The sequence below is a fragment of the Loxodonta africana genome, chromosome 11 (assembly GCF_030014295.1).
Source record: "Loxodonta africana isolate mLoxAfr1 chromosome 11, mLoxAfr1.hap2, whole genome shotgun sequence".
NCBI classification, from domain to species: Eukaryota; Metazoa; Chordata; class Mammalia; order Proboscidea; family Elephantidae; genus Loxodonta; species Loxodonta africana.
In genome coordinates, this window is record NC_087352.1 from 3,761,925 (window position 1) to 3,772,860 (window position 10,936).

The following is a 10,936-nucleotide window of genomic DNA, read 5'->3' on the forward strand; positions in this document are numbered from 1 at the left end:
CCTGTTGCAAGCATTTTATATTTATCACCTTACTGGTTGCTTACAAGGACCCTATAAGGCTTATGCTATTATTACCCCCATTTTACAGATAGGCAAATGGAGAAATTGAGGCTAAGGCACTTTGCAAAGATCCCACAGGTAGGAAGAGCCAGAGGTAGGATTTGAACTCAGAACCTCTGGCTCCAGAGTGAGTGTTCCAAGCCACTATATGTACAGTATAATGTACACGCCAGAAGCATGCAGTGACCACACAATCAATGTAGATCCTTTCACTGTTCCCTGGAGACTTGGGAGCCCCCAATTCCAGCTCCCTCTGCTTTCCCCAACTTCCACTGCCCACTTGTCCCAGCCACTCCTGCAGCCCTGCCCAACCCTCCTGGTCTCACCCTCCCTTTGCCAACAAAGGTCTGGGCAGGGTTTTATGGGCTGTGATAAGACCCTGGCGGGGCCGAAGTTCACTTCCTCTTTGCTGAAGGGCTTGGGGGAGAGGGCTCTGGCCCAAGCCCCCCAGGCCTGTCCTGGATGATTCAGGTCCTGGCTGACCAGTGAGGCTAACGGGGGAGACTAGGGGATGCCCAAGGAGAGAAAGGGAGCTGGGATTCCCAGAGGAAGGACCCTCGTGGACATTGCCCTGCCAGCCACTCCCTGATTCTCGGGTATAAGAGCCACCTGCCACCTGCCACCATTCCCCACTCCTGCAGCTCTTCTTGCAAGACGCACCGCCAGCCCAACCTCTCAAGATGGCCTATGTCCCCGCACCTGGCTACCAGCCCACCTACAACCCGGTGAGCGAACAGCCCATGTCCAACCCCAGGCTGTGGCTTAGCTCCACTCTTTAACACTTGTGGGGCCCCACCTGACTTACCCAACACTGGCCCTGGGGTCTGATTATCTCCCTGCATGAGCCTCAGGTCTTTCATGCCCACCCCCTGACTCCTGGCCTCTTCCTCACCGCACTGACCATCACCTGTTAGTTTCTTCTCCCTTACTTAAGGAGGGGGGCTTCCTTCATGAGAGGTAAGGGCTGGCCTTCCTCACTCGGCCCCTTCTACAGACTGTGCCCTACAACAAGCCCATCCCGGGAGGCCTCTGTCCAGGAATGTCCATTTACATCCAAGGAGTGGCTAGCGAGCACATGAGGAGGTAAGACCCATCCAGGGCTGCTAGGCCAGGATGGGGGTTATGGAACAGGGAGTTTCTGGGCAGTGGGGTAGGAGGTCTTCTCTTCCTCCACCCTCGTTGGGGAGGGGGCTCTCTGCCACCCCACCCGATAGCCAAAGACCAGGCCTGGTCTAGGAAATCCAGAGCTGGGTGGTCAGATGAGGAGAGGGACCCTGGGGCCCAGGGGGGGTGAGGGAGGGCTCACCGAGTTGGGAGGCTGGATTGGAACTGACAGCATGAGCTAGTATCGAAGGCTCAGAGCTACCTAGGTTCAAATGCCACCTCTGCCACTTGCCAGCTGTGTGACTAGGAAAGCTGCTATACCTCTCTGTGGTTTAGTATTCCTCTGTGAAGTGGGACTGCCGTGAGGATTCAGTGTGTGAAAACGTGGCTTAGGTAAAATTACCAGTTGCCCTTGAGTTGATTCCCACTCAGGGCAGCCCCATGTGCGTCAGAGTAGAACTGTGCTCCACAGGGTTTTCAGGGGCCGATTTTTCGGAAGTAGATCACTAGGCCGTCTTCTGAGGCTCCTTTGGGTGGACTTGCACCTGCAACATCTCGGTTGGCAGCCGAGCACCTTAACTATTTGCACCACCCAGGGACTTGGTAAAATACACGCTATGTAAGTCTTAGCATATTTTATGGCTTTAAAATGGAGATAATTATAAAACTGACACATATGACTGTTGTTTATTTCTTCACTGTTGAATTTCTCCGTTGAGAGCCAGCCCTGTGCCTAGACACTGGGGTTGGAGCCATAAACAAGACAGACAAAGACCCCCTCCCCTCGTGGACTAACATCCTAGTGGATGAGACAGATAAAAAATAAGTCTGCCCCTTGAATCGGGAACAAGACAAGGGTGCCTGCTGTCACCACTTCTATTCAATATTTTATTAGAAGTCCTAGCCAGAGCAATAAGACAAAGAAATAAAAATCATCCCTTTTGGAAAAGAAAAAGTAAAAGTGTCTTTATTCGTGGATGACACGATCCTATATATAGAAAATCCTAAAAAGCCCACAAGAAAACTCCTAGAGCTAATAGAAGAATTTAACAGTTACAGGTTACAAGGGCAACAAACAGAAATCAGGTGGGTTTCTATACACCACTGATGTGAACTCTGAAAGGGAAATTAGGGCAACAGTTCCATTACAGTAACACCTAAGAGATAAAATACCTGGGACTAAATCTAAACAGGGACATGGAGGACTTATACAATGAAAACTATAAAACACTTCTGAAAGGGAATAAAGAAGACTTCAGTAAATGGAAAGATGTTCCATGTTCATGGATTGAAAGACTTAATATTGTCAAGATGTCAGTAGCACCCAAAGCAATCTATAGATTCAACACAATCTGGATCAAAATTCCTATAGCCTCCTTTACAGGAATAGAAAAACCAGTCCTCAACTTTATATGGAATGGCAAGAGGCCCACAAACAGCTAAGACAATGTTGAAAGAGAAAAACAAAGTAGGAGATCTCTTACTTTCTGATTTTAAAATATACTATACAGCTACAGTAATCAAAACAGCCTGGTACCAGTATAACAATAGTCATGTAGACCAAAGAAATAGAATTGAGGGTCCAGAAATAAACCCACACATCTATGGTAACTGATTTTTGACAAGGGTGCTAAGTTTCTTTGATGGGGGGAAGAAGAGTCTCTTTAATAAACCGTGCTAGGAAAATTGGATTTCCACATGCAGAAGAATGAAACAGGATCCATGCTTCACACCATACACAAAACAAATTCTAAATGGATTAAGGACAAAAATGTGAAAACAAAAACTATAAAATTCTTAGAAGAAATAGCAGGGGCAATGCTGTTGGGCTCACCTTTCAGCAATGGATTATCTAATATAATAACAAAGCACAAACAGCAAAAGAAAAAAAAAATTAAATGGGGCCTCAAAAAAAGTTTGCTCATCAAAAAACTTTACCAAAAAAGTGAAAAGACAAACTACTGACTTGGAGAGTAAAAAAAAAACAGAAAATAAATGTTGGTGAGGATGTGAGGAAATTGGAACACTCATCCATTGCTGGTGGGAATGCAAAATGGTACAGCCCTTGTGGAAAACAGTGTGGGTTTAAAAAAAAAAACGAAAAATAGAACTACTATATGCCCTAGAAATTCCACTCTTAGGTATATACCCAAAGGACTTAAAAGCAGAGGCTCAAAAAGAGACTTGTACACCAATGTTCATTGCAGCACTGTTAACAATTGCCAAAAGGTGGAAACAAATGCCCATAACAGATGAATGGATAAACAAAATGTAGTACAAACACGCAATGGGCTACTACTCAGCCTGTAGAAGAAATAAAGTCTTGATCCATGCTGCAGTATGGATGGAGCTCGAAGACATTATGCTGAGCAAAATAAGCCAATCACAAAAGAACAAATATTGTATGACTTCACTTACAAAAAAAAGAAGAAAAGGTAAATACATAGAGGCCACAGTTTATTAGTGGGTACCAGGGGTGGAAGGAGGAGGAAAAGAGGGCAGGTTAACAGTGATGGGCAAATCGCATTGATTAAGGTTAGGGTTGCAGAGTTAGTTATTGTAATTGCTGTCAATAAGTTGTACACCTATAAAAGGTAGAGTTGGCAAAAGTTGTGCGATAGATGTCTTTATAACAATGACAAAAAAAAAAAAAAAAGAGTAGCTGCTGAGGCTGTTTGTGTACAACCAAACACCTTGTAGGATTTGGTTCCTTGGTTTGGAGGTTTAGGGTCATGGTTTCATGGGACATCCCAGTTAACTGGCCTGATAATGTGTTTAGAGCTTCTGTTCTACCTCCTAGTTTGTTGTGTACTGCATGGGGTCTTAAAAGCTTGCAAGCGGCCATCCAAGGCACAGCAGTTAGTCTCTATTCACCTGCAGTAACTAAGGAAGAAGGAGAGTCAGAAATAGGAGGAGGATAGGAAATGCCTGGCTGATTGCCTCCATGAACAACTGCCTCCTTTGCCATGAGACCAGAACAGGATGGTGCCTGGCTACCATTACTGAACATTTTAATCAAAGATTCCATAGAAGAATCCTGATCAAAAGGGAATTTCACGGACTCTAGACTTTCTGGAGCCATGAAGAGTGGATGAATCCCTGAAACTATTGCCCTGAAATAATCTTTAAACCTTAAACCGAAAATATTCCGTGAAGTCATCTTAAAACAGAACAATAGCGTTGCTTAACTAATAAAAAAGATCTGCCTTGGGCATTATGCTCTTTTAAGAACTGTCTATATAGGATCAAACTGACAATAGCAACTTGGAAAGATTAGATAGAAACCTTAGGGGTCAGTGAGTTTATATTTATGAGGAGGAATAACTCAGGAAAGGAGGGTGAGAATAGTTGCACAACTCAAAAACGTAAGTGTCAAAACTGTTGAACTGGTATATGTTTTGCTGTGTATATTCTCAACAGCAACAACAAAATAAATAAAATTTGAGAAAAATAAATAAGTTGAACATATAACATGTCAGTGGTTAAAAATAAGGAGGGAAGGGGAATGGGGAGAGTATGTGTACATGGGGAGAGGGGCATTGTCCCTTTAAATAGAGTGGTCAGGGATGTCTCTCTGGAAGGGAACATTTCAGCATAGACCTGAAGGAAATGAGGGAGGGAGCCCTGGGGATATCTAAGGGAAACGTGGTCCAGGCAGAGGGAACAGCCCATGGAAAGACCCTGGGGCAGGTGTGTACCTGCCCTGTTGGAATAACCTGGATGAGGTTGGGTCATAGGGAGGCCTGGCGAGGGCAGGGGCAGATTGAATGAGGGCCAGGTGATGGGAGATGAGGACGGAGAAGTAGGGGGTGCAGGTCAACAGGACCTCGGGAACCACGGAGGGCTCTGAGCAGAGGAACATGCTGTGACCTGGGTGTGCGCAGGGTCCCCCTGGCTGCTTGTGGGTTATGGCTCTTGAGGACCAGCGAGGGAGCTGGGAGACCTGAAATGAGCTGACAGATGTAAAATGCTTGGGACAGCGCCTGACCCTGTAAATAAATGCGGTAATCCCAGCTTTTGAAGTATCTGGAGTTGTGAGAGGCTGGAGCAGGTGGTCTAGAAGGAAAGGGAGTGAGCTAAGGGCTGGTGGTGGGAATCTGCCTCCTGGAACTCAGGGACGCAACCTGGCCCCCGCCCCTACTTGGTCAATGTGCCAAGGTCCCCCCCTCAGAGCTGGTGCTGAGGTCTGGTCTGTGAACCCTGGGGCCGGGTAGGAATGAGAGGGCTTCGTGTGCTCAGGAAGGTGAGACCAGGGATCGAGTCCTTCCTGTCTCACTAGATTCTTCGTGAACTTCCTGGTGGGGCAGGACCCAGGGGCAGACATCGCCTTCCACTTCAATCCTCGTTTTGATGGCTTGGACAAGGTGGTCTTCAACACACAGCAGGGCGGCAAGTGGGGCAGCGAAGAGAGGAAAAGGAGCATGCCCTTCAAGAAGGGCACCGCCTTTGAGCTGGTGTTCATGGTCTTGCCGGAGCACTACAAGGTCTGAGGGGAGGGCGGGTGGGGGCTCCCCTCTTCCCTCCCTCCCTTACTCCTTTCTTCCTTCTCTATTTCCTTCCTTCCTCCTTTGTGTCTCCTTCCCTCCCCTCTTTCGTTTTCTCCCTATTTCCTTCCTCATTTATTCTCCTCCCTCTCCTCCTCTCCCCTCCTTCCTTCTTTCTCTCCTCCCCTCCCTTATCCTTATTCCTTCACGCCTTATTCCTCCCTCCCTTCTTTCTTTACTTTCTCACTCATCATTTTGCATGTTAGACCCCGGTGTTGTTCTGTGCATATTGGGTCTATAGCTCTTGACAGCTGCGCAGGCCCTCTGGTATCTGTCTTCCCTCAGTTCCACACTCCCCCAACCTCTTGCTCCCATACAAAAAGCTGCAGTGGACATCCTTGTGCCCACTTCCACATAACCCAAGAGAAGAGTCTGGGGCTGGGAGGATTGTTGGATTGGTGAATCTCCCTGGACTTTATTCATATAGGCACCAGATTTCTAACCTCATCATCAAAAGTTAACATCATGGTTTGGTGTTGGACAGACCAAGGCTCAAGCCTGGGCTTCTCCGTGCTTGGTGTGGTGCCCTTGAGCAGGTCATTCCAGTGTCTGGAGCCTCCATTTATTAAACAATGTGAACAACCCCAGGTCCTGCCTTGCAGGGCTGTTTAGAGACTCCATTGATACTACCATGTAAAGTACTTAGCACATAGTAGGCATTCAGTCCTACTCAGAGTTGGCTCACAGCACCATATCCTTGCTTAGCTCTATGACTAGAAATCACGAAGATGAATTTCAAGGATGCTGAGATATGATAACAAGGCTCAGGTTGTACACAGTATTTCTACAATGCCTTTTATGTGCTTCTCTGGGTTTGAATCTTTCCAGTAATCTCAGAGAGGAGTGAACCCTCATTTTAGAGATGAGGAAACAAAAGCTCAGAGAGGTGAAGTGACTAACTGAGGTCACACGGCCAGGACATGTCAGAGCTAGAACCGAAAATCTTTCATTTGATGCCAAAACCAGGACTCAGGCTTGGTTTTCTCCCAATCTGCATCGCAAGACTAAATTCTCTATTCCCTCCCATTCTATAATCTGTGAGCTGATTTATGAACCCTGCTTGACCTCTGACCTGTGGACTCCAAGGACTTTGGAGCTATCTCACGTTGCTCCCTAGACTTTTGACTCCAAGTTGTACTTTGAAATCTCCGCTCTTTGCTTCTTGTTTCTACCTTCCCAAGGTCATAGGTGTTGACTCTTGACCTCTCATCCCTGCCTTCCAGGTGGTGGTGAATGGAACTCCCTTCTACGAGTTTGGGCACCGAATCCCCTTACAGTTGGTCACCCATCTGCAAGTGGATGGGGACCTGGAGCTTCAATCCATTAACTTCATTGGAGGCCAGCCTGCCCCAAGCCAGGTGTGTGGTATCTCCCCCTTACTTGCTTCCTGTCTTCTTTAATTCATTCCCACGTTCATTTATTTCCCAAGCACATGTCCTATGTGGATCCCTTTGTTGAGTGATACTGGGACCCAACAGTGACCAAAGCAGTCCACTGGGAAGACAGACGTGTCACAAGACAGTGATGGCCGTGAGTGGTCAGATCTGGAAAGGGGAGATGCAGCCAGAGGGGTTGGGGCCAAGATAGAGGAGGTACAGACAAAGGAGTCAGAGGTGGGATGAGGGATATACAAAAGGTTTGAGAAGTCCAAAGGAGGGGCCTGACCTAGTCATGGGGTCAGCAAGGGCTTCTGGAGGAGAGAAGGTGTGTAGGCTGAGTCAGGAACTGAAGGATGAGGAGGAATAAAGAACACATGAAGAGCAAACTTATGGGAAGTTGCTCAATTTCATTAGTTATCTGGGAGAGACAATTAAAACCACAGTGAGCTACCACTACAGCTCCAACAGAAGAACTACAATGAAAAAGGCGTGTAATACCAAGTGTTGGTGAGGATGTGGAGCAATCAAAACTCTCATACACTCCCATACTGTTAAGAGTGTAAATTGGCACAGCTACTTTGGAAAATGGTTTGGCAGCGTCTGTGAAGGTTGAACAAACACATGCCCAAGATCCAGAAACTCCGTTCCTGGGTATATGGTGCACGTATCACCACTCAAACACACGTACTAGAATATTCACAGCAGCACTATTTACAAAAGCCCCAAATTTCAAACTACCAGAATGTTCTCCAATAGCAGAATGGATAGACACAATGCCTTAGCCACTCAAAGGCAAGGACAAACAATTTTCATCTACACACAACAGCAGAGTGACTCTTTGTAATAAAATTTTGAGTTGAAAAAGCAACTTTGTAGCTCATAAATTAAGAGAGGCACAACATATTGTTAAGGAATCTAGAGACGTATGTGGCAAAACTACAAAGAAAGAAAAGTCCCTGTATATTTCATTTCAGGTAGTGTAACCTGGGGGAAGGTGGAGGAATGGGATTAGGGAAGGCACACAGGTAAATGTGACAAAAGCTTACAGTGTGACATACACACCTACTGGGTGTGGGCACTGCTCTAAGGGCTTTACACTTACCAACTCCTTTAATCCTCCCAGAGACCCAAAGGGAACATACTGTTATTGTCATCAGCCCCATTCTATAAATGTGAAAACGGAGGCACAGAGAACTTAAGTAACTTGCCCAAGGTCACAGAGCTTGTAAGTGGCAGAGCCAGGGATCAAACCTAGTCAGGGCCTGCGCTTGTGACTATCCTGCTCTTCTACATCCCTGTGAAGAGACACTGACAATGTCTTCATTCAGAAGAGGACAATGGGCCTGCAGTTGTCCGTTTTATTATCGTGCTTTATCAATTTTTCCAAAGAAATTAAACAATAATATTATTTTAAAAGGGTTCTCAAAATAGCTGGTTTAAAATAGAAGTCAAGGCAAAAAGGAGTTAATTAGAAAGGGGAGAAAACAGAGTCGGTAAAAGTTAAATAGGGAGGGGAAAGATGTTCCAGGCAGCAGGAACCACTTGTGCAAAGATGTGGGAGAGAGAGCTAGAAACAGAGACACACACACACACAGACCCTGAGAGATATAAGGGAGAGACAGAGAGATCCTGCTTGGCTGGCTCTAGGGACTCCCAATTGCCTCAGTGGTGGGACTGTTGAGTGAGGGAAACTGGTTTAAGATGAAGTGAGCAGAGATTGTATTGTGTGGGGTCTGGGAAGATGTGCTGAGGAATTTACACTTTATCATGCAGTTTCTGAGTTCTGGGGGTAGAGAAGGATGAATGAAGGCCCTGGGAAGGACTGAGAGTATAGGGGAGAGTACAGAAAATAGGATTTGCCAGGCGTTGTCCTAAACAGGTGGTATGAGGTTCACTGCATTGGAGATCCCCAAACTTTGCGTTCCCATTCCACTAATTAGCCATCTGGGTGTCACTCTTTGACTCCAGAGTTTCCTCAGACAGTGGTGGTGGGTTTCCCTGGGGCAGACACCATTGATGCCCTCCAGTCTCTAGTTTGGGGTCCCACTCATCAACTCCTTCTCTTTCTGTGCCCACAGAAACCCACCGCTAACCCTGCATACCCAGTAAGTATCTGCTGGTGGGTAGTCATTTCCCCTTGAGGGGATGCTTAGTAGCTGAGGTTGTCCTGGAGCAGGACTCCCAGCCCCTCTCATCATTCTTGCCTTCCATCCCCACGTATAGGGTCCTCCATTACCAAATAACCTGCCTGTAAGTGAGGGTATTGTATGGGAAAATGACAGGGGGATGGCAAGAACTGGGAGGATTTAGCACGGTCAAACCATCAGCCGTACCAAGCCAGCACCTAGAGAAATGCCTGCATAGTAGGTGGGCTGTAAATGTTTGTCAGATACTGTAGAATAACATCTCTTCTTCCTCCCTTCACAGACTATGGAGGGACCCCCAACTTTCAACCCGGTATGGCATCCTGAAGGGGTTATGGCTCTGTGGTGGGTGACTTGAAGGCATGCAGGGACTGATGGCAGGAAGGGGGCCCCGATCTGTGGGGAACTTTGAGAGGGTAAGAAATATAGTAGGAGAGGGCTCTCTGGGTGAGGAAGTGGGGAGAGGATGAAGTGGAGGGTCAAAATGAGGGAAGGGACAGAGGTTGGGGAAGCGTCCCAGGAAGAACGAGGCCCTTCTCTGGAAATTTCATTCTGCATCTGGGTTCTGATGGCTCGAGAGAGGATGAGATCTCAGGTTCTCTTCCCACAGCCTGTGCCATTTTCTGGGAAACTACAAGGGGGGCTTATAGCCCGAAGAACCATCATAATCAAGGGCTTCGTACCCCCATCAGCCAAGAGGTACAGGACCGGGGCTGAGGTGGGAAACCTCCATTCCCCTTCTCCCTCAGACTCAGGAGTCTGGGACCCCTCTTCCCTCCAGATCCCAGTCCTCCCTCAGACCCAGCAGTCCAGGCCTCAGTCTCATCCTTCCTTGGGGAACCAGGAACTCCTGTCTGACACCATATCTCTCTCTGCCCCTAGCTTTGTCATTAACTTCAAGGTGGGAGCCTCAGGGGACGTGGCCATGCACATTAACCCCCGCCTGAACGAGGGGATAGTGGTTCGGAACAGCCATCTGAATGGATCATGGGGACCTGAGGAGAGGATGATTTCCTACAACCCATTTGCTCATGGACAGTTCTTTGAAGTGAGTCTGGGGTCTTTATCCCCCGTTCCCTCCAAAGCCTCTGTCCTGGCCCTAGCCTCATGCCCACACTTCTCCCTACAGCTGTCCATTCGCTGTGGCATGGATCGCTTCAAGGTCTATGGCAATGATCAGCACATCTTCGACTTCCCCCATCGTTTCATGGCCTTCCAGAGGGTGGACGTGTTGGAGATCACGGGTGATGTCACCTTGTCCTATGTCCAGATCTGATCTTTCCCCGGTGCTACAGCCCTTGGAAACACAGAGGGAAGGATTTCCTAGGACTCCCTTCTAAGCCCCTAATAAAACGTCTGAGGTTGTCTCATGAGTGTACTTGACTCCACCATCACCTTCACTCTTCCTTCCTTCCTTGGTTCAGTCATGCATCACCCGTTCATCCATCTAATCACCTGTCCATGCATCTTCCCTTCATGATAAATCTACTTATATGCCAGGCAGTGCTTTTTGGGCTTACTTGTATCAACTCATTCATTCCTTACACCAACTCCAGAAGGTAGGAGCTGTTATTTTCATCCCGGTACAATAGGTGAAGAAATAGGTACAGAACAATTAAGCATATTGTCCAAAATCACACAGCTCATAAATGACAGAGCTAGAATTCAAATCCAAGTGGTCTCTGGCTCCCAAGGCAGCATGCTT

At 47.2% G+C, this 10,936-nt stretch overlaps 1 protein-coding gene across 1 annotated transcript; it reads left to right on the forward strand.

Annotated features, from left to right (window-relative positions):
* The first annotated feature begins 1,021 nt into the window (after nucleotides 1-1,021).
* Nucleotides 1,022-10,586, forward strand: LGALS4 (galectin 4). The gene is made up of 8 exons (XM_064293480.1): nucleotides 1,022-1,143; nucleotides 5,444-5,648; nucleotides 6,932-7,066; nucleotides 9,166-9,192; nucleotides 9,515-9,544; nucleotides 9,842-9,930; nucleotides 10,114-10,279; nucleotides 10,361-10,586. Exons 1-8 carry the CDS (start codon nucleotides 1,100-1,102, stop codon nucleotides 10,505-10,507), a joined length of 843 nt encoding a protein of 280 aa, XP_064149550.1. The 5' UTR covers nucleotides 1,022-1,099; the 3' UTR covers nucleotides 10,508-10,586.
* The last annotated feature ends 350 nt before the right edge of the window (nucleotides 10,587-10,936 follow it).

Coding starts and splice junctions, on each gene's coding strand:
- LGALS4 (XM_064293480.1), top strand. CDS start 1,100: ATGTCCATTTACATCCAAGGAGTGGCTAGCGAGCACATGAGGAG. Junction 7,067..9,165: donor GCCAGCCTGCCCCAAGCCAG/GTGTGTGGTATC, acceptor CTGTGCCCACAG/AAACCCACCGCTAACCCTGC. Junction 9,193..9,514: donor CCGCTAACCCTGCATACCCA/GTAAGTATCTGC, acceptor CTCCCTTCACAG/ACTATGGAGGGACCCCCAAC.